Consider the following 22,919-nt stretch of genomic DNA (forward strand, 5'->3'; position numbering starts at 1 on the left):
CACACACACACACACAGACACACACACACACACACACACACCTGGTTTAGATCACATTTCAGCAAGCAGGTGCAGCCGGGTTTACCTGCGCACACCAAATGGCCAATAGGATTACGAAGTGTGAAATGTTGTATCTCTGTCCAGGGCAGACCTAGCCCAAGAAGATAAATGTAACGTGAAAATGTAACTCGGGGCTGAGAGAACGAATTTCCTGCGGGAGCTCTGTGTCTCTGATCCCAGCGCTGCCTTTTCTTACCTGTGCCCAGACTTTGAGTAAACCTCCTGTTGATTTTATACAGTCCTCTCCTGTCTTCACTTCTTGCACTTTCAATAAAAGAACTGGGTAAAATCTAACAAACCACAACCTGGATGCAGCAGTTTAAAATCAAAAAGAGATGTCAGATTTGAAACTTGTGCCAAATCCAGATGATAAGCAGACAACATATTTGTCTCTAAATTTGTTTGAAATGCAGGATATTCCGAGTTAAAATTGTCCAAAATACCAAAAAGACAAAGACAATAAATTACAGCTCCATAAATTTCCAAGTCTTCCCTTCTCATGGGGATGGTAATTTGTTGTGCTTTGGCTGGCATGCAGCTTCCAAGGCTTTGAGCCCACAGTTTAATGCATGCCATCAATTCCTACCATTGTGGATTTTTTTGCATGAGTGAAAATTGCCCAGTGTGGATTCAGCTACAGGCCGCCGTGACTATTTCAGATCTGGGGTGATGAGGGACGTATATTTTGTGCGGTGACTCTTATTTGAGAATATGGCAGACTAAAACGAAACACTCTAAGGGAGGGATGAACCACTCTGAAGGCTGCACTGAAGGAATGGGGGCTGGTTTCCACACAGCAGATATAAAGTAGGATTAGAGTGTAAAATGTGGTTTTCCTTTGAGCAGCCACAAATGAAGATGGTTCATACTGAGTACTCTACACATTTTCCACCCATACCACAGTCTCTTTTTATTCAGGGAATAAGTGCTCAGGGATTTTCTCTCTTCTCAGTGGCTAAGGCCTCACAGTAGCTTGCTAGGTGCTGGGCCATGTGTAAAAAGTTACAATGTGAGTTCAGTAATAATATTACAGTTACTCCCTCCAAAAACAACTAGTTACAATATTACTTTTGGTGTCACCACAGCAAAGATTGATTTGAAATCTGACATTTAATATTTGCACACATCACTACACGTCATTTTTTGCAGCACCATAAGCAGTAAGCTAGCTTGGAAGATGAAAGTGCCTACGTTCAGCAATTGATGAGAAAGCCATTTGGGTTCATGATATTTTAAAATGGTAGCTCAACACAAATTGGGGAACTTTTTAGGCACATGGGATGAAGTACTATTACAATAGAATTTTATAACATTGTTTTTCTGGACACCTTTCAGTACATATTCCTGTTCCCATTTTAGTCTAGAATACACTACCAGCTAGCTTATTAGGTCTTGATTGGAAAACTTGACAAACCTAAGTTTATATAGAGACTACTTGGCTGACGAGGTACTAACTGAGACATAGCTGCCAAATAGGTGGAAACTTTTGACACAGGAAATAAAACTGCATTTTAAAACAAACACCCAACTCTTCTGGAAACACATTTGAAAGATCACCCGTGGATTAGAGAAATCCAATCACATATGAAGAAACAAACAAATACAGTTAAATTTTATGCACTCACTTCCTTTCCCACCTGCACTTTCAAACAAAGCATTAACACACTACACATAGTCAGTCAGTCTGAATGAAGGAGGCTTGCACCTGGACTTCATGCATGGTTTCTTTTCATTGGCCAATGATCCCACTGATTATTCTGCAAGAATAAATTACAGCCCCATAGTTTGGCTTTTGATTTGCTGCATGGCTTTACTCATTCCACTTATTAATTTGGTATGACAGACTGAAAAACTAAATGCACTGTAATTTTTTTGCATGCAGGAGAACTAGTCAGTCGTGTCAATGATGAGACACATGAAAGGCAAGGCATAGCCAGTAGCCTCTCTGTCTTCCTGGACATGCAAGTGTATGTGTTTTTGATGCAGTGTGCCATATACATTCTCCTTGACTCACTCCTTCCAGTGATTGCATGTGCTGGTGTTTTTTGCAAGAGACTGGCCACACCACAACACTGTCTGGTGACCAACCATGCAGCGCACAAAGTGAGGCATCATAAATGGTCATTTCTGAACATACTCACATTGCCAGGCTGTAAAACACTTTCACATGTTACATCTCCTAGCAGTATACTTAATGTTAAAGGGTGCTTTCATATGACAAAAATGCCTATGTAAAATCACTTTGAATTTTCAGATGCCTTTCAGTCATCTAAGGGTCATATATTGTAGCATTTTAAATAAAAAAAGAGACTGTTTTTCCTTTTAAGTGTGTTTACTGAAGGTATATGTTTCTACAAACACTAACTTAACTGGAGTTAACTGTAAAAAAAAAAAAGTGGGAGCGGTATTATTGATCTTCTTTTCAGGATCCATATGAAACACGGATACATGTAGTCATGTTCAAGTTGTTTTCTATGTGAACTGAAGTGATTTCACCCAGTCACCACCGCTGCACTAAAATTACTGATGGCTACAAATTACATCTCTACGTGGGCTCAAGAGGCTTTCAGCAGATACTGCACAGTGAAGTAGGTAGTGTGAAAGAAGTGCTAACAACAAGAGTCTACAGTCATGCTAGTGCCTTCGTGAGACTAAGGCACAGCAGTAGTTAAATGTTAACATTAACAGAACTAAACCAAAATACAGCTGAGGCTGATGCTAATGGCCTTGAAGTATTTCATAAATCAACAAAATTAAAGCATTTACCTGATAATGATTACACGTTAATGCATCACCCGGGTGACTACAGGTTCCTCCAAATGTTATGGCAGTTCATCCAGTAGTTGTTGGGACATTTCACTCAAAACCACAAATTGGGAACCTAGAGGAAAAGTCATGTGCCAGTTCACCCAGTAGTTGTTGAGATATTTCTGTCTGGAACAAAGTGGTGGACTGACCAATAAACAGAGAGACCAACATTATAATCCCTAGAGTTCCTAACATGGCTGAAATATGTATTTATGACATCCTGGGATGTGGTAGAAAAGCTACATTGTTGACTGAAGAATTTCCCTTAAAGCTCTGCTCTTTATTTCAGTTACCACCTGGTGTGATTTCATGTCATAAGTTGTTAAAAAAGAAGACTGCGGTCTCCATGTAAACCCCCCTTTGCCTTGAACACGTCAAATATACATTCTCAGGCTCCTTCTTGATGACAGCATACCCACTTCACATGGCAAGTGCTAAACCAGAGCTGAGCTTGCGCTTTGAAGCCATTGTTAAAATCGGTGAGAGTGTGATACCTTCAGTCACACACGGACAATGAATAGTATGATTTATATGTCATAAAGGATCATGCCTGTGAGCACATGTTATAGTGAGCATTGCTCTGTGTTTTAACATGGTGGGGGAAAACAGGCCACTACTACTGTACTTTTCCCAGATACCAATATATAATTAGATCTGTCATAACTGTTCTAAAGACTGAAACATTTGTAAACCCAGAATCCCCTGGGGACCAGGGTATGCATACTGTCAGTCTTGGAGATAACATGCCCTACAGCTACAGGTGTGGGAAGATGATGTACACAGACTCAGGTTACAGCAGATTGGCAAGGCAGAGGCTGATGGAAGCTCTGATTGATCCTTAAAACAGAGACGCTTGTGGGAGAATTGTAATTGAATCTAGAACAGATGTTAAACAGGCCAGAAAGAATGTGGTTATGCTGACGGTACACAGACTGAAAGTCAAAATTACACTAGATGAACAGAAATAGCAACGGTTAAGTTAACATTTTATTAAATGGCTTTTAGAGTCCTTTCTTTTATGGTTTATTAGATTGGTAAAGAGGAGCCAGATGGCAGTGTAAACTGAAAGGTAACACAGTTCACTGCTCACGCTTCAGTGTATGGAAGTTACATCCACATGATATTTTGCAACAGAAATATGGTGACTGAGCGTAACCCCATCGATTTTTCTGAGGGAAACACATCTCTGCTGACACAACAAGCTGCATAATGTGTTCCACATTTGAAAGGCACCTCAGAGGTGGAGGCAGTGCTCAGTTTAGTTACTTAAGTAAAGGTACCAATAAAATACTCTGTTGCAAGTAAAAGTCTTGCCTAAATAAAAGTACACAAGGTTTAGCAGAAAGTATACTTAAAATTTAAAGTACTGATGGGCAGCTTGTGACTTTTACACCAAGGAACAATAAATCTTGCGATCATACTGTATTTTGTTTCATGTACCTCTTTCTGAAAAGTATATATTATATTATAGTATTTAACATTGACAAGGGCCATTCTCTCTTAATTAAAAACACATTTGATCTTTTTGCTGATAATATATTCATGCTTTTACTAACTGTTTAAATGGTGGTTCTTTACTTGTAATGACAACACATGATTGCATCTTTTATCTGAGTAAAAGTTTGAATACTTCAGGTGAAGTCTAAAATAACATAGTGACAATGCATGTTTAATGATATTGAAATCACTGGTGGGAGTAAAGGATACAGTAAAACAGATTGATGTAGTAATCAGTGTAACCAACATATTCTCATAAGGCAGCGATAATTTCATTAGAAATACTGTATAGTTTTGGCAGAGATGGCACCACAGCGCCATCTGCTGATCTACACAGATATTGAAAAGATTAAAATGATAAGTTTCCAGTAAAATCACTCTGTTCCTGTGAGTTTGTTTATTTTGCCTTATAAGTGTCTTTTGTTTCACTTTGTCTGTCCACTCTGAAGCTCATTGTGATAACGTTTTCAATCCCAGCCTGCAGCTCATCATGCTCCGTCACCGCAGAAACTCCTTGAGGAGTCCCAGTCAGGATGAGATCCCCCTCCTCCAGGGTGATGAAGTCGCTGATGTAGCTAATGAGATAGGGGATGGAGAAAATCATATGGGAGGTGCAGCCGCTCTGCCTCAGCTGGTCGTTCACCTTGAGCCACAGCTTCACGTTGCCCGGGTCAGGGATGCGCTCTTTGGGGATGAACTCACTGATGGGGCAGGAGGTGTTGAAAGCTTTGGCCAGGGTCCAGGGCAGACCCTTGGACTTGCATTCGTCCTGGATGTCCCGGGCTGTCATGTCCAAGCACAGAGCATAGCCTGCAACATGCTCCATAGCGGAGGACTGAGGGATGGCTGTGCCCCCCTTTCCGATCACTACCCCTAACTCCACTTCATGGTGCAGGTTGCTGGTGTACAGAGGGACTAGGATAGCGGAGCCCTCTCTTACATATGCAGAAGGAGGCTTCAGGAACAAAACAGGCTCTGCAGGAATCGCATTTTTTAGCTCTTTCGCATGGTCTGCATAATTTCTCCCAACACAAATAATCTTTCGCCCCCATTCCCAAAACCGAGATATATTTCGTGCCGTCATTGCGGTGTAATATTAAGTCGATCAGCAACAGTTTAACTAAACTTTGACCTACGCTGTAACTGCAACAGCTGGGTTTTTACCTACGGCAAGCCTGAAGGGACACACAAACACATCATTGGTCATGACACAATCATTTTATCGATGCTTTCAAAGATGTTTCAGGGCCAAAATGTAAACCAATCACCCTCACACATTCGCTGTTGTATAAGTATAGATGGAAAAATACGTGAATAGTCAGTTTATTGACGATTATTCAAGATCCACTCCCTCAGACTTGATTGGTGGAGCCTGGGAATTTAGAGTTGAAAAGGGGGCGGAAACGGAATAAACCAGAAATAAACTTCTGGTTTATGTGAATATTTTAAGGTTGTAGCAGTTGGTATGTTATTCAGGACATTAGCAGGGAGTGTCTGCACTCTAATAGGAGCTGCAACTACTTTAAAATTTGGTACGGTCCGCACGATTTTTCACTGTTAGCATCCAAACTATCTAGCATGCTTGTTTGTTTACATGAATGTACTTAGGGAGTGCTAACATATTTTTATTTTCTCGTGTCTTGAGAGGAAGACAGTTTGCCTGTCTGAGCCAACGTCGCAACTCTGTTTTTCTCGTGACTCTTATGTTAGATCACTTCTGTGGCAGCTAGGTGATTTTTAAAAAAGCTTGCCTATACTTTTTTTTACAGGTAGCATCGAAGCTAACTTGAACTAATGATCCTATTTGCTCAAGTGCAGCCATTAATGCAGCCGAAGTGTCTGTATAGTTTCTGGTGTCGCAGTACATAAAAATATATATTTTTAGGGAAAACTGTGCGTGTCATAAAACTGTACAGCTTTTATATGAATGTAAAGAGTTAAATAAGACTAACAGGGTGTCTATATCAGTCTGACGTTGGTATCTTGTCAAATATTGACTTACATTCTCTTATGTCGCACCTGAAGTCCAGGCCCACGCAGCCGCTTTCTTTCACAGCGCAGTTAGGAAACCTTCTTTGGTAGAACAAGCAAACATGAGGGTTGAACTTCTTCCCGCACTCAGTGACAACTACATGTACCTCCTGATCGATGGTGACTCCAAAGAAGCGGCTATTGTTGACCCCGTGGAGCCAATAAAGGTCTGTGCATCCGTTATATTTTATTGTATTAACAGCTCGGAAGTACTGAGCTTCTGCACAGTTTTGATGCACTTGAGTACTTTTTCATTTTTTTGCTACTTAATAATTCTACACCACAATATGTCAGAAGTAAATGCTGTGTTTTCATGCTACATATTCTATGTTATATTATATACATATATGTATTATATATTTTATGTTTCTCAACTACATATTTTAGTTAGATGTGTTTGTTCTTTCATCAGGTTGTAGAGGCTGTCAGAAAACATGGTGTAAAACTCACAACAATTCTGACCACCCATCATCATTGGTAGGGCTACATTTTAATTTTACATATACACAGGTGTACGTCACCCCCAGTATTCATACTATATTCACAATAGCATTCTACAAACACTAGAGCTAAAAGGCTAACATGCTAGGAAACCATTATATCTGCATGAAACTACTCTTCTGTTGATCCAAAGGGTCATAACAATAACTGATCATATTCTCTCCGTAGGGATCATGCTGGTGGAAATGAGAAGCTGGTGAAGATAATGCCAGGGCTGAAGGTCTATGGAGGAGATGACAGAGTTGATGCTATTACAAAGAAAGTTTCTCATTCCCACAGTTTTAAAGTAAGGCCACAAAGTTCTGTATCATAGAACCCAAATATACAGTAAGACCCAGATTACTGATGTTTCCTTACTGGTGTCATTCTTTTCCAGCTTGGATCACTCAATGTCAAATGTCTGTTCACACCATGTCACACAACTGGCCACATCTGCTACTATGTGACACAAGGAAATAGCACTGAGCCACCAGCTGTGTTCACAGGTACCTCAAATCCCATGAAGCTTTTAGATCAGACTGCGCAAACAAATGCCAACAATGGCAAAACCTTTAATCTGCCAAAGCTTGATCAGTCAGTACTGATGCAGCCTGTAACAAGTTGGCCCCCCTGTCATGTGTGACCTTTAAAGCCCAAAGGATGCTTCTCTTTTTTTCCATACAGGGGACACACTGTTTGTTGCTGGTTGTGGTAAATTCTTTGAGGGCACAGCAGAGCAGATGTACAAAGCCTTGATAGAAATTCTGGGACGCTTGCCTCCTGAAACGGTAAATATATAATCCATCCGTAATATAAGTCTAAATGTAACACTGAAGACATGAGTCATTCGAAAAGCAACTGACTGAATATTTAAAACTGAAGCTAATTGAGATTAGAGCTAAGTGTTCATTTTTAAAGTTTAAAAGCTGTCAGATATATTGCCAAAGTTGCTTGACTGACTACCAGTGGTGTGTTTGTGTTTAAGCGTGTTTACTGCGGTCATGAGTACACTGTCAGCAATCTGAAATTTGCTCGTCATGTGGAACCAGACAATGAAGTCATTCAGAAAAAACTAGCATGGGCAAAGGTATTTTATTGACATCCAAGCAGTTATTGCCCCAGTCTGTTGATTAATCAATGAAAATTTTAAAAAAGCATTTTATTTCTGTAGGAGAAATGCAGCGAGGGTGAACCTACCATTCCATCCACTGTAGCAGATGAATTCACATATAACCCCTTTATGAGAGTAAAGTAAGTAGTTACTTCAGAAGATTGGAGTTTGTTTAAAACTAGTTTCAGTTAATATGATGTGACTGGCTTACTCATACTGTATTTTTTGGTGTTTAATTTAGGGAGAAGTCCGTCCAAGATCACGTAAAGCAGACAGACCCGATTGAAACCATGAGAAGTCTCCGGAAAGAAAAGGATGGTTTCCGCGTGCCCAAGGAGTGATGCCTCGTGCACTCGTGCTGACATTTCTGAACAGCAGCTTACAACACTGCGAGCCGCTTATAGTATCCTAAAGAAAACATCTGCAACTCCTCTTCAAAGCCATTTGAAAGAAATGCTACTAGATTGCTCTATCATGGCAGAAACCTTTTATCACTATGTTCAGCCCTAATATATTGTAGCTATAAACATGGTTTAGTTTGTTTAGGTTGATGTTCGGGTGCTCGTTTTAAGGAATATATGGCCATTGATTTAATGCTTTAAATGATAAGTTTGTTAATCTGTGAATTTGGAGTTATAAAGTCTATTTAGTATTTGTAATATATTGATGCTCACACTGTTCCATTCAGTGTTTAAATTTGAAATCTAAGAAAGGGAGTCACATGAATAATGTAGAATGAAGAATGTGTAAAATTTCTGTACATTGGCAAAGTTATTTCCTTGTCTGTAAAATTTTGTATCAGTGTTTTATTGTGACCTGGAATGTTTATTCATGTTATATATGATAAAATCAGCACTAATGCATTTTATTTCTGTGAGCACAGAATTGTCTATGTACTGGAGTGTCAGCATTAAATGATAGACACCTCAAATGCTCTTTTGTATGTAAAGTACAAAAAATACTGCGTTATGTTCTACTGGGAAGCACAGTAGAACACATTTGTTGTAGAAATAAATTGTTTTGCCTTCAAAATGTAGTTTACTAATACTAAAAGCATTAATCATCAAATTACCTCATTAAAATTATACAACATTCCTGGATGAACATTACGCAGAGTTTTAATGTAACTGATCAGGTTGGAACAATTAAGGCACCATACAACCACATGGGTGTTTTCACTTATTCTAAAAGTATCCCATATTTTACCCTAATATAGCCTATAGCGAAGAAGAAGTAAAGGAAAAAGGGACATTTTCATGTAAAGTTCCTCAAAATTTAACTGTGGTACTATATTCACAATGAACATATCCAATAAATTCATAAATGAAAACGAAACATCTTGTTCTTTCAAAGTAAAGACGTGCAAGGGTTTTTAGATTGTACGCTATTTGTTGTAAATAACTTGCGTTTTCATCAGTTTATACTCAAAATGTATTTACAAATATTTTCAAGTCGATATGACAGATGAAAATAAGTTGAATGTCTCTGGCTCGATTAACATGTCTTGGTTTTGACATGCTGGGTCGATCATGTCGCGATAACTTCCTACTCTGTGCAGAAATGTGGGATAATTTTCACAGTAAAACAGCAGGGCAAGTGTACGCAGCTTAATCGGAATCATTTGAACTGAGGTAACGTGTTGTTTTTCATGACTTGCGTCGACTCATTAAATTAATGTTAAAGGTGCAGAAAGTGTTCAGTTTCATGACACATCGCCAGAGTCAGGTTGTTTGCAGACTGGTGCAGCTAACGGTAGCATGCTTTTATTAGCTAACTTAGTGCTTAACTGTGTCAGTGACAACGTTAACAACTGATACGAATGATAGCTGGATAATTGTCGATTTAAGTAATCTTGAGTAATTTAAACCTCTAAAGTGTCGCGCACTGTGGTGCGCATGCGTGTGAGGGGTGTCATGAAAGTAAAGGTGATCTCTGTCCTGGAAGACAACTACATGTACCTGGTGATAGAGGAGCAGAGTAAACTGGCCATAGCTGTGGATCCTGCTGTACCACACCGGGTGAGACAGCCTTTTTTATTCGGACTTTTAATTCAGACTATGCCTCATAAAGTAGCCTTCTGATACTCTTTAGCCTTTTCTGGTCTTCTGTTTTAGTACAAGTGATAAAACTACAACATACTGAGCAGTAACGGATTACAAAGAAAGGATTGTGCTGGGGTATGAAGGCATCTCACAAATGATAAATAAAACTAAAATAATGAGACTGCATTTAATAAATAAAGGAGCATAAGAGACAAAGTAGACTAAAATAGCCAATAATTATATTACTTACAGACAATAAATACAGTCAGTACTGGAAATATTGACAGTTGGACAGACAGTACATATGGGAACTACAGCTAACAGCTAAACATCTGTTTCTTTGGATAGCTGCTAGAAATAGTGAAGAGAGAGGGCTTGTCTCTGACTGCTGTTCTCACCACACACCATCACTGGTAAGAACAGTGTTTGGGTTACAAGAAGGGGTAGGCTAGAAATGGAGTATATCATTAATACCCAGCAAGTCATTGCTACTGTAATAACTCATCTGTTTCCACATATCAGGGACCATGCTCGGGGGAATGAGAGCCTGCTGAAGGACGTTCCTCAGCTGAGGGTCTATGGGGGAGATGATCGGATTGGGGGTCTGACCGATAAAGTCACCGATGCTCAGGAACTCAAGGTGCAAAATAGGACAACTGAGACAGTGTTCCATTTATGATATTAACATGTCAATCATTTAAAAAAATACAAATTTTCTTGTGTTGTTGCCACATTGTCTTTTGATGTTGTGTTTTTTCCATTTGCAGTTTAACTCCATCAATGTGAGGTGCCTATTTACTCCATGCCATACCTCTGGTCACATGTGCTACTTTGTTTGGGAAGATGAGTGCTCTGACGCCCCTGCAGTGTTCACAGGTCTTTGTCGTTAAACGTAAACAGCGGATGAACCAGATGAAAGCTGAGACGTAGCCTATATTTCCAAATACGGCTTATACTGTACCTGTACAGTATACTCACTGAGTGGAGGCAAAAATGCACTTTTGTGGCATCAGTTATTTTCTTAGTCAACTATGCTAAATACAGTGCCTTGCGGAAGTATTCGGCCCCCTTGAACTTTGCGACCTTTTGCCACATTTCAGGCTTCAAACATAAAGATATAAAACTGTAATTTTTTGTGAAGAATCAACAACAAGTGGGACACAATCATGAAGTGGAATGAAATTTATTGGATATTTCAAACTTTTTTAACAAATAAAAAACTGAAAAATTGGGCGTGCAAAATTATTCAGCCCCTTTACTTTCAGTGCAGCAAACGCTCTCCAGAAGTTCAGTGAGGATCTCTGAATGATCCAATGTTGACCTAAATGACTAATGATGATAAACAGAATCCACCTGTGTGTAATCAAGTCTCCGTATAAATGCACCTGCACTGTGATAGTCTCAGAGCTCCGTTTAAAGCGCAGAGAGCATCATGAAGAACAAGGAACACACCAGGCAGGTCAGAGATACTGTTGTGGAGAAGTTTAAAGCCGGATTTGGATACAAAAAGATTTCCCAAGCTAAACATCCCAAGGAGCACTGTGCAAGCGATAATATTGAAATGGAAGGAGTATCAGACCACTGCAAATCTACCAAGTGAATCCTTGTTGAAGAGCACACTGTTTATTGTTCTTCTTCACTGGGTTGACAGGGACTGATCCCTGCCTTCTGTGACATTTCATTGATGTGTCTTTTGGTTGTTAGGGGATACATTGTTTATTGGTGGATGCGGGCGCTTTCTTGAGGGAACAGCAGAGCAGATGTACCACAATCTCACCCATGTGCTGGGCTCCCTACCTCAAGACACGGTTAGTGGAACTAAGAGATAGTTGTTATTGCTGTGCACAGTCTTCACGGGGTTAACAGCTAACATTACCTCATATGAGAGCCAGTGCAAGAGTGAGTCACACTAATGAAAAGACACACATACAATGAAGGGATTCAGGGCAGCATGACTCTCTGTCATCTGTCATAGTCCACAGACCACAGCCAGAGTGATCACGTTTCTAGAAGGTCTACTGCTATGTGTGTCAGTGTATCTAAATATCTAATACAGTATGTGATCTACTCCCGACTGTAAATCATGCTCTGTTCATCTGTAGAAGGTGTTCTGTGGACATGAGTACACCATTAAGAACCTGAAGTTTGCTATGCTGGTGGAGCCAGAGAACGAGAAGGTCAAAGAAATGCTGAGCTGGGCCAGGGTGAGCAATACAACAAAACCTGCTCTGAGAATAATGTTTGCAATATTCTACTTTTTTTGTCAACAAAAGACCAAATCCTTAAAAATGCATTAGTTTGTGGCTCTAAGCTCCAAGCCCGTAAAGACATAAACCTTTTAAAACGGCTCATAAGTGTATATACTTTGTACATTTTGAAAAAGGCTAAAGTATTCCACAAAACTGTTGGTCAGTGTAGTGGTTGGCAAACATTACTCATAAAGAATTAAATGGTACATTGTCTCTGGGCTATTTTCGGCCTCAGATTAATACACAGTTGGATTTCTAGGGTAGTATTTCCAGCAGCAGGATGTTGTTTGTGGGACTGACTCCAAATAAACTACGGTGCCCGTTATCAATCAGGCAGTTAAACTTTATAAGCACCTTTTTGCAGGCTCATTCAAGTACGTTATAAAAGACTCAAAAGTTAAGACAGAAGAAATGAGAAGATTAAAAACAACCTGGGCAGCACGGTGGCACAGTGGTTAGCGCCGTTGCCTAACAGCGAGAAAGTTCCGGGTTCGGGCCCCACCTGGGACCTTTCTGTGTGGAGTTTGCATGTTCTCCCCGTGCTTGCGTGGGTTCTCTCCAGGTACTCCAGCTTCCTCCCACTGACCAAAGACATGCAGCTTAGGTTGATTGGTGTCTCTAAAATTGCCCATAGGAGTGCGTGCGTGTATGTGTGGTTGTTTGTCTATGTGTTAGCCCTGCGATGGATTGGCGACCTGTCCAGGGTGTACCCCGCCTTCTCCCGATTGCCGGCCGGGATTGGCTCCGGCCCCACCCGTGACCCCGTTCAGGGACTAAGCGGTAGAAAATGAATGAAAACAATCTGAAAACAATGAGATTAATGTATGTGACAAATTTAAAAGGAAGAAAAACTATATAAATATATGAAATAAACTAAAACTAGAAAAAAATATAATGAAAAATAAAACCTATATAATGGAGTAAAACCTCTTAAAACATGAATACAATAAAATAAGTTAATAAATAATGCAGATAAAAAACAGTTTCAGCTGCTCTCAGACATTCAGACAGACTGCTGCAGTGACTTAGAGCATTAATACATAAAAACTGCCTCATCATAAGTTTTTGTCCTGGACTTTGGAACAATTAAAAGAGAATCCTGGCTTGTTCAAGACCATGAAGTGAGATAAAACAAGTAAAAGAATTGCTGGACAACATTGGAGGTGTGTGGCACGGTGAAATAAGCTAGTTAAGGCTTTGGCCACACCATTGGTAATGTAGGATCAAGTCATTGCCAGCTTTGGTCTTTTTCAAAAACAAAAATCTGGAATATTTACGGTCTAGTTATTCTTTATATATGTAGATAAGAAAACCTTATTATGGCGAGTTGCATGACAGTCCTGGTGTCTCCAGGCAAGAGACGATGATGACAAGCCCACAGTGCCATCTACCCTAATGGAGGAATTTGAATACAACCCTTTTCTTCGCCTGTCGTGAGTATAAAACATTGTCTCTAGCCATCTTGGCAATAGCTGGGGACTGACCTGTAGCATTAGCTGTATTTGAAAGAATATAGATACTATAGGTGCATAGATGTAATAAATGATAATGGTAACTGATCCAAAAGACCTGCCTGAAATTTTTAAAATCTCCCTGAAGCTTTGTTTTTTTTTCATTTAAATCACACAGATGTTGCTTCTTGCAGCATTGCCAGTACAGGACTTATGTGTATACTTGTTTGCTCTTTTAATGGTGACTTCGTTTATGCAAACATGATATAATTATTAGTGTGATCGACTTGATAGGTTTCAGGATTTGTTAGTAACAGTGGATTTTTGAATTACCACATTTCCTGCCATAGTTTTGTTATACTTTGTCTTAGTTGTTAATTTCTCTTTTCATATGTTCTTCCTTTACTGCAGACAGGAAGGTGTGCAGAAATTCACAGGGAAGACAGACCCCATAGAGGTGCTGAGGGTCCTGCGGAAGGAGAAGGACAAACTTAAGAAGCCCAAGGAGAGACTTCCTCCCCATGCCATGTTGGCTTTGGAGTGGGGGCTTCTCAGACCCTGAGATCCAGTTTCAGATCTCTAGGTTGATCAACTGAATGCAGCAAGACACAAGACTGTAGAGTGTGGCCATTGTTGCTTTTACACTAAATTTAAACAATTTATATTGCTGGGTGACCCTCAGGGGACATGTGTGGTGTTTCAGTAATTATGCACATTGTACAAAAAGGCCAGCACAAAGCTGCTTCCATTAAATACTCCTACAATGTAAATTAATTAAAACATTTGTTTCCCAGTTTGTTATGTAGATGCTAATAACAATTTCCATTAAAATGGATGAGATTTTAATTTTGAGTATCTGGTTTTGGGAGAATTTCTTTGACTTATTTGTATTAGAATGTTTAATTTCTTTGAAATGCTCTTGTACTCTGTATATGTTTATTTCCTGTCTGGTAACCTTAAAACTGCTTTTTTTCATTTATAGCCTTTTGACTAATTCCAGTATGGACATATAGTCTATACTTCCCAGGCACTCTTTTGCAGCCAAGAGATACAGTTTTAATATACAAGACAATTAATGTGAATGTATCTGTCTTTTAGAGTCCACCTTCTACACAGTATTAGGACAGGTATCTGTTACCCACAAGGGTAGAAAAACAACAAAGTGTACATCACTATGAATGTCAGTTGCTGCTTTTCATTCCTAAGTCTACACCTGTACCTTGCGAGAGTGCTTAACTAAATCAGTCAAGATCAGTCAATAAAACGTTATTAACCTGAATCTGTGTTTTATTGGACATCTTCATGTTTCAAAAAACCTATATATATATACACACTCATTATGTTAAACAAACATGGAATTAGATTTTGCTTTGTATTATTTCAACTCACATTTCCAGTGTGTAACAGGTGTCGTGCAAATGAATGATTTACTATTTTTAAAGTTGAGAGCACAGTAGTGTAATAGCAAGTCATCAGACCACCCAATCTGATTTGCTTCAATGTATATCATCATCTATGCCTTGGTCTTACATCTTGCCAGGCACACAGGTTTTGGACAAGGAGAAAGGTTGTTTAAAAAGTTGCTGGCATACATAAACCCATTGCCCAAACCCCTTCTCTCTGAACAGAGACAGAAATGGTCACACATTCTGTAGTCACTGTCTGGTTAAAAAACATTTTTTAAAACTTGTGGCCTAAAATTCTGCAAAATCATCCTATCAGCTGAACGTGAACTGAGGCAAAATCAGTGATCACCACTTCATATTGAGCCCACTGGTCATCTTCTCCACAGTGTGGTACTGTGTGTGCAGCAGCTCTTTGGCTCTTTCCTCTCCTACACTGTGGAGCCAGGACTGATACAGCTCAGCCACACGGGTGTCATCCTCAGGGGCCAGGGGGCGTTCTGCCTTGTAGAGATCCTCAACCGTCTGGAGAAGCTCCTTTGCATTCTGACCAGGTGTGGCCTTCACCTGCCCACCACCATTGAGACAACCTGATGCATTGACAGGAAGGTAAGAGGGAAATATGCTGGGTTTTAATGCCCTTGCAAACAATAGTCAAGGTGTGTAGTGGAGATGTGCCAGTTGTGCTTTGCAGTGACACGTTTGATACAAAAAGAAGATGATGCTTTTTTTCATTCAAACAGTGGCTATATTAAATTTGAACCACATTGGAATAGGATTTAATATCTTTGGTGCAATGAACTTTGAGAGAAAAAGTATAACAGATGCATAAATGTAGGATTTTTGGAAGTTATGATTTGAGCATTTTTCTCCTTACCTGAGGGACAGGCCATAACCTCTACAAAATGGTAAGGTGACTTCCCCCTCTTGAGTTTCTGCACCAGATTCTGGATGTTTCGGAAGCCGTACATGGAAGCAAAGGACAGCAGGACTACTCCATCCCTCTCTAGAGTCACCTCCTGGAAGTCTTTATTCCTGTGATGGGGGGTTGAAGTGGGAAGGTACTGTATGTTTAGTCAAAAATTCTTAAACAAATAAGGCACAAAATAAGTAAGATGGTGCAATTAATTATATTTATCCAAACATTCAGTCTGTATAAAAATGATTAATTGTATAAAGTCTCTAATAGAACACAATATCATTAAGCATTCTCTACAAGGAAAGATGTTCTGGCATTAACGTCATTTGAATGAACTGGAACTGTCCTTCATTCACACTAGCCTGACTGATGCAGGAAGCATAATTAACCTGGGCCCCACCATAAGGCATTTAAACTTGTTTAAGCAGCCTAGTCAGACTCACCTGAGGGTCTTGTAGGTGAGCTCCTTCACCTCCTCTCCAAACAGCTGCTTTGCCGCATAGGTGAAGACGTGATGGAGGTAACCCCCTGAACCACTCCCAGCATGACTCAGGAACTCATCCCCACAAACGCTGCTGAGCCTGGGTCAAGAATATAAAGCAGGGTTTGAGTGAAACTGTCACTCTGGATATTTGTGATATGGCTTATTATTTAGGAAAGTGCTGGGCTAAATATATTGTGTTTTTCTTTTAACTGTAATGTCTAATTTTCTTCAAGAAATCATATCATTACTTATTATATATTTAAATGTTCTCTAGGCATTATAATAATTTTCTGCTTTGGTATCCCCATAGCTGAATACTGTAAATACAAAGGAAAACACTGTTCACATATGAAAATGAAGGCATCTTACTGATCTTGTAGCTCATCTAATTTGAGTCCACACCTAGTGTATGACCCGAAGAGGTAGTTTGCTTTGCTTAGAATTGCTTGGTGACAGACAATATATTGCAGGTTTAAAGAAAAAAGCAAAATGACACAGAACTTACATTGTACATTGTGTATCTAGGACTGCAGGCCCAAAGTCATTAAGGGACACATTCTCCTCATCCAGCATTTTCTGAACTTCTCCTATATGAAAGAATTAAAAGTGTAAAGAAGCAGATATTCCACATTCACAGACATAAAGAGCATCCTGAGCATAGTTACTGTACCAGAGGTGATGACACAGTCCACTTCTCGGGTCTCAGCTTTGTTCAGGTAGAAGTCTGTCCTCGAGGCCTCAAGTTTCTTGTCAAAGCAGGGCATTACTGCCACGTGGTAGATCTGCTGTGGACTCAGGCCCTAACAACACACACATAATACACACCTCTGCATAAATTCATACTAGTTGGCACCAAACACTAAGAGTGTCTATTTGATACTAAAAACTATATGTTTAATTTATGTACCTGTTGTTCAGCAAAATAGCCTTTAACCAGAGAACCCATCATCTGCTGCGGAGAGCGAATGGTACTAATGTATGGGAGAATAAACTCCCCATGGGTCTTTTCTGCATAGCAGATCCAACCTGAATAAAACACACACACACACACACACACACACACACACACACACACAATGGAACCTGGCCTTGCTGGTGGTCTTTGAATAAACACTGATAACACAACAAATGTAAATAATATTACACAAAAGCGACTGATGCTACATTGTGCATTTTATTAAGGCTATTATTAAGTTAGTAATGCACCACCAACATCACAATTAGATACAAATGAAGCTAATTACTTTTAATTCTACTTTTACATTATATTAATTATGTTTATCTATATTATTCAGGGTTTTTGTGGAGTACCTGGGCAGGCAGATGTCAGCATGGGCAGGGCCTTGCTGTCCTGCTCCTTCCTCTGGAAACGCTCCACAAACTCCCTTTGGCTCTCCAGCAGGCTGAAGGTCCGACTAAAGCTTGTATCAAATACATGATGCACCCCTGCAATAATAATAATAATCTTCAGGTGTGGCTGTGTCTGCCAAAATCAACCCATCTTATTGTGATTTCTTGCTTTACTGTGAGTTGTATCAATTAAATAAAATGGAAAAAATAACATTTGCAATTACCAAGGCCTTTAAAGAAAGAGGTAAGCCTCCTGCCTGCCTCACTACTGCTGAGGCCATAGTGTGCTGCAAGGGAGGCTCTGGACTGCGGTGACACCGATATCACCACAACTTTCTGCTCTGATGCACTGGTCTGTGGTTAAAATCCAAACGGCACATACATGAACACCAAAAGTGACACCAAAAGTAATTTTTGTCATTACTGACTAAAAGCTAACTACTAAAGGCTGCAAAAGCAATCATGACCAGGCATAATACAAAAGCATTAAAACACATATCCATCTCTACCTTGTTGTTACGCAGCACTTTGAAAAGCTCCTCGTGGCTCTGCTGTGTGATGAGGACACTCTCTGCTGATGTGATACAGCCACTACAGGCCAAACAGTCATTCAGCGAGATCTTTGCTTTCTCCAGCTTCTTTTTCCCACCATCCTACAGTCACAAGGCAAATTAATTCAACATAAATGATGGTGGTGGTGCAATACTTCAATTTTAATAATTCACACATAGGTTTTATTTATGGCACCCTGGCTGCGTTACCTGGTTGACTTGGACGTAACTGCCATCATCTTCTATTTGAATTCTGGCCACAGATTTACCTTGTTTCTTTTCTACTTTGACAGGTTTGACACATTCCTGCAAAACAGATAAAACGAACCAAACAACAAATTCCATTCCATTAACAAATTTTGTGATCAAGATAAACACAGACATTTGTAATAACATTCAGAGGCACCTGGCAGAACTGAACAGGAATTAGGGAAATACAATGAGTACACAATAAAATACAAAACAAACAGCTTTATTAAAAATGCCTTGAGTAGCCAGCAAGCATTTGTTCTTCACAAAGCTCAAAGATGACATTAAATGGAGAAACAACTCAAACAGCACCAGTGTCACATCATTCAGCATCTGGCAGGTGACAAATCTAGATGATATTAACTGGCAACACACGTGGTCAACAGTTATCGATGGCGTTTTACTAAACGATTTAGGTAGTGATTCAAAGTGTAGTACTGTACTGTCTACTGATACGATATACTAACCATTAGTGCTTGTGAGGCGTTGCCAGTGTTCGTCACTCATCTACATTAGGTCAAGTTACCTCTACTATTTCATCGCAGTTGCCTTGTTGCCGACATTAGCAGCAGGCTAACTGTGTAGCACGATCTTGAAGTTTAAAAAACACAGATTTTACACCCTGTGATCAGTTAGTTAAAATAATTACTTAGCATCGCATTATAATACGTTTTTGTAAAGAAGGAATCAATGTTGGGGATATTTTTGGGGGGTTGCTTACTCACACAACGGCAATGACAAGATCATATAACCATAAGCATGCTAACTAGTTCAGTACATTTGCCGCTACTCCGCTACGTTTTCTGCTTTTATAAGCGAAGTAAAGTCAAATCATACGCGTTACCTATGTTCTTTTGGAATAAATCGTATATGTTACAATTGTGTCATTACCTGAGAAGGGGTAATAAAGTCATCTAGATCTGTCAACTGCAGCACTCCGCTGAAGTTAGAAGCCATATTTACTGCCGTAAAGCGTTTGTTGTTTACTTGTGTGTCGTGAATAGCTATCATTGATTTACCAGACACAAACCTCACTATCCACAAGATGTTCATATATTTTGCATGCGCTGTAGCCCTGTGGTAATAGTAATCTTAAAAAAGGAAAAATATTGTCAGCCACTGGGAATAAGGTACATCAAGACAGGTAAATACACGGGCATTATAGGTACGAATTTTTCAAACAAACAAATAAATAATCACAGTTTTATATAGCTGCCACTCATCACCCAGTCAAGTGCTCTGTCCAACTAGTTCAGCTTTTGTTTTTATTTCTAACACGAGCTTCTTCTTGTAAATGTTATCTATACATGTTTAATTTGTTTGTTTATATTAGTTCACTTTTGTGTTAAATTGTTTCAAGAAAGGAATGCTGAATAAGACATTGTACAGTTTTCTGTATTATTTATTTGTATTTGTACGGTGTTTGAAGACATTATTTTAGGCACTGGAAAGATGTGAGCATTTTTCACTAGTTTCTTGCATTTGGACCAAGGAATTGACTATTGATTATTCGATGTCGAAAATAATCGTTAGTTGCAGCCCCATCAGCTGTATATGTCTGTTTGAAGAGTTAGCTGTGACAGCAAAATGAACCTGTATTACTACTGTCAAAATAGTGAATAAATTCTGAATAATCAGCTTTTAATCACATGCATTTATAAATAAATTGAATGTAATTCAGCTATAACATATAACCTGCTCTTTTTGGGAATTAGGAAAGAAGATTGCCGATGGACTCTAGACAATGTTTATGGTTTTTGTAGTTAAAAAGTAAAACAGAAAGCCTCCTAGGACATTCCAAATTAAAGTTGGTTGTTAAAAATGTTCTTGTGTTTCCCACCAACTGCACGTTTTTCCTCTTCTGTCAAGTTAAAGTACGTACGCAGGCGCCTTGTTGTTGTTATGACTACCTGGGGTCGTAAATCCGCCATGTTTTCCCTCCCTGTAGCAGCGTTGCGACAGAGACGGAGAATTCGAACGACATGAATGCAGAAAATAATCATACGGCAGAAACGGTGAGGGAGAAAACGAAGAACGGCAAGGAGACGATCATCATTCAGACCACGCTAGGGGACGAAGGTTAGTCCGTTTAACAGCTAAAACAAGTTTGAAATATTTATCAATTCTTACGTGTGGGCCTAGCTAACTTGCTGCATTGTGAGATGTTGCTAGCAGCTAACGTTAGCTACCATTAGCAACACGAGTATGGGCTACAGTTGTTAGTTTCATCCTCTTAGTTAGAAGTCCAGCCGGTGAGCATTACCGTAATTAGAAATGTTTACATCAGCATCATCATTACTACACCACTGGGAGTTTGCAGCGCAAATGCTTTCCGAGTTTATCTGATTCTGATAGGTTTTCTGTCTATGCTGTCAGATGAAGATGTGCACAAATGTGGACGCTGTCAGTCCGAATTTTCCACGCTGGAAACTTTCATTCAGCACAAGCTGCACGACAAGTGCAAACGTGTCGAGGTACAGGAGGCCAGCAGCCGGGATGCCAACACGGATGTAAGGGCCGCGATGTGTTTTATGTACAATAATCTCAAAGTGCAGGGGTAATTTAAATGTAGATCTCTGGAATATTTTGCTTTTTTTGTCAGGTTGCTGCAGCCAACAGAAGTTCTGCAGAGGAGAAAACAGCTAAAGGTGCATCCTCAGATGAACCAGTGAAAGTCACTGATGGTGGTCTTGTCTTTTTACCCAACAGCCCATCATCTTAACTCCAACTAAGTATTTATTGTAGATTCATTTGGCATTTTGTTGATAAATTGTTTAGTCTGTAAAATGTCAGAAAACGGTGAAATGTGCCCATTAATGTCTCTCAAGTGACAAGGTCACTGTAATTACTTGCTAGTTTTATCCAACCATCAGTCCAAAACCCAAATACTGTATATTCACTTTACTACAATGTGTAACAAAGAAAAGCATGGGGCCCACTAAGCTGAGAAGCTGAGATCAGCTAGTGCTCAGTAATTTTTACTTCAAGGGTGACTGAAGCAATACATTGAAAAAAAAATTATTTTATTTTTGGTGATTGGCTAACTAATTTAGCTCTAATCTGCATAGATCTGTAGGGCAATTAAACAAAAAATATTATTTTGTCCTTTTTTCATATAGAAGGAAGTAGTAGTCTGCTGGGCCGAGGGCGCAGGAAGAAAATTGCCTCACAGAAACTCAGTGACCAGTCAGATGTGGCTGAAGGATTGGTATCTGATAATGCTGACAGTGACAAGCCTGTTTACGAAATGAACCATGAGGGACGCTACATTTGCCAGCTTTGTCAAAAGACATTTAAAACGGTAAGCCATAGGCTATGTTTCATTTGTGCGCATCTCTGATCAGGAAATATTGCTATTAGAGTATCTGAGATGAATAATGAGAGTTTTTTTATAATTGCTAAAATTATTTTCATAAGTGGCAGCAGACATGGTGTTTATTACACTTTATGTTGCCAATCTTGCCTTTCTAATATGCTCTATTTTCACCCGACAGACCAATATCTTGAGAACTCACATGACAACTCACACTGACCAGAAGAACTTCTCATGCGACTTATGTGGCATCTGCTTTCGTACTAAAGGCTCCTTGATTCGCCACAACCGTCGTCACACTGGTACATAGAGTAAACCTCTGGACTGTTTTTATGCTGAATTGTTGTCTTCTGATAAATTTGACCTAATGATAACTCTGACTTCTCTTGCAGATGAACGGCCGTATCGTTGTAATCTTTGTGGCCAGTCCTTCAGAGAGTCAGGTGCCCTCACCAGACACCTTAAAGCTCTCACACCCTGTACAGAAAAGATCCGCTTTGTTCAGTACAAGGAGATCCTGGTCAGCAAAGATGGAGTACAAAAAGGTCAGATTTACACAGAAGGAACTGTTACCTTGTGACAAGTGTATCTGTGCTAAATCTTGCACAATCAAAGCAAATAAGCTGTAGGTTCTCATGAAGTACTTGAGATTTTAAAAGTATCATATTAATAATACAGAACCTCCATGGAGTCACAGACAGGTCTGTGTGCATTGTCCAGGTGTCGAAGCTAATCATGCTGTAGTGGATAGCCAACCAGAGGTAGTGGTTTTGGAGCAGCAGCCAGAGGAGCAGGAGATGATGGAGACTCAAACTGCTGTTGTCAGTGTGGTAGAGGCTGGTACTCAAGAGGTCCTCCATCAGGTCCATTTCACAATGGAGGTGGATGGAACAATGCAGGAGCAACAGGTCAGCTGAGAAA

The 22,919-nt window shown here is 39.6% G+C and overlaps 5 protein-coding genes across 11 annotated transcripts in view; 3 read left to right on the plus strand and 2 right to left on the minus strand.

Moving 5' to 3' along the window:
* Positions 1-3,567: 3,567 nt before the first annotated feature.
* On the minus strand, positions 3,568-6,437 carry fahd1 (fumarylacetoacetate hydrolase domain containing 1). The gene is made up of 2 exons (XM_020616474.1): positions 6,368-6,437; positions 3,568-5,540 (listed from the first exon to the last, which is right to left on the minus strand). The coding sequence occupies exon 2, from the start codon at positions 5,447-5,449 to the stop codon at positions 4,763-4,765; it is 687 nt and encodes a 228-aa protein (XP_020472130.1). The 5' UTR covers positions 5,450-5,540; positions 6,368-6,437; the 3' UTR covers positions 3,568-4,762.
* LOC109969532 (hydroxyacylglutathione hydrolase, mitochondrial) lies at positions 5,739-9,251 on the plus strand. Its single transcript, XM_020616473.1, has 9 exons — positions 5,739-5,897; positions 6,391-6,563; positions 6,809-6,873; positions 7,066-7,183; positions 7,274-7,382; positions 7,561-7,664; positions 7,862-7,963; positions 8,048-8,127; positions 8,229-9,251. The coding sequence occupies exons 1-9, from the start codon at positions 5,831-5,833 to the stop codon at positions 8,326-8,328; spliced, it is 918 nt and encodes a 305-aa protein (XP_020472129.1). The 5' UTR covers positions 5,739-5,830; the 3' UTR covers positions 8,329-9,251.
* A 229-nt stretch (positions 9,252-9,480) lies between these two features.
* Positions 9,481-15,008, plus strand: LOC109969453 (hydroxyacylglutathione hydrolase-like protein). 2 transcript variants are annotated; one of them, XM_020616351.1, is made up of 9 exons: positions 9,481-9,618; positions 9,863-10,005; positions 10,378-10,442; positions 10,552-10,669; positions 10,797-10,905; positions 11,734-11,837; positions 12,132-12,233; positions 13,632-13,711; positions 14,141-15,008. In XM_020616351.1, the coding sequence occupies exons 2-9, from the start codon at positions 9,883-9,885 to the stop codon at positions 14,289-14,291; spliced, it is 852 nt and encodes a 283-aa protein (XP_020472007.1). In that variant the 5' UTR covers positions 9,481-9,618; positions 9,863-9,882; the 3' UTR covers positions 14,292-15,008. The 2 variants fall into 2 exon arrangements, with proteins under 2 accessions (XP_020472007.1, XP_020472008.1); XM_020616352.1 differs by having other exon boundaries at positions 9,932-10,005.
* Positions 14,999-19,746, minus strand: narfl (nuclear prelamin A recognition factor-like). Of its 2 annotated transcripts, none has more exons than XM_020616348.1 (11): positions 19,577-19,746; positions 18,647-18,742; positions 18,395-18,538; positions 18,110-18,239; positions 17,847-17,981; positions 17,443-17,561; positions 17,206-17,335; positions 17,041-17,122; positions 16,495-16,632; positions 16,010-16,167; positions 14,999-15,722 (listed from the first exon to the last, which is right to left on the minus strand). In XM_020616348.1, the coding sequence occupies exons 1-11, from the start codon at positions 19,736-19,738 to the stop codon at positions 15,481-15,483; spliced, it is 1,536 nt and encodes a 511-aa protein (XP_020472004.1). In that variant the 5' UTR covers positions 19,739-19,746; the 3' UTR covers positions 14,999-15,480. The 2 variants fall into 2 exon arrangements, with proteins under 2 accessions (XP_020472004.1, XP_020472005.1); XM_020616349.1 differs by lacking the exon at positions 19,577-19,746 and adding an exon at positions 19,153-19,338.
* Positions 18,992-22,919, plus strand: part of e4f1 (E4F transcription factor 1) — a 7,500-nt gene continuing 3,572 nt past the window's right edge. The window contains exons 1-8 of one of the 5 annotated variants that reach the window (XM_020616344.1): positions 18,992-19,025; positions 20,634-20,764; positions 21,041-21,195; positions 21,288-21,333; positions 21,805-21,986; positions 22,180-22,300; positions 22,391-22,543; positions 22,677-22,906. In XM_020616344.1, coding sequence (XP_020472000.1) covers positions 20,668-20,764; positions 21,041-21,195; positions 21,288-21,333; positions 21,805-21,986; positions 22,180-22,300; positions 22,391-22,543; positions 22,677-22,906 — 984 coding nt within the window. In that variant the 5' untranslated portion in view covers positions 18,992-19,025; positions 20,634-20,667. Of the gene's footprint in view, positions 19,026-19,743; positions 19,830-20,576; positions 20,765-21,040; positions 21,196-21,287; positions 21,334-21,804; positions 21,987-22,179; positions 22,301-22,390; positions 22,544-22,676; positions 22,907-22,919 lie in introns of those variants that run through there. The other 4 variants (XM_020616343.1, XM_020616345.1, XM_020616346.1 and 1 more) reach the window with 4 other exon arrangements.

This window comes from Monopterus albus, unplaced genomic scaffold, assembly GCF_001952655.1.
Source record: "Monopterus albus unplaced genomic scaffold, M_albus_1.0 scaffold174.1, whole genome shotgun sequence".
Classification (NCBI taxonomy): domain Eukaryota; kingdom Metazoa; phylum Chordata; class Actinopteri; order Synbranchiformes; family Synbranchidae; genus Monopterus; species Monopterus albus.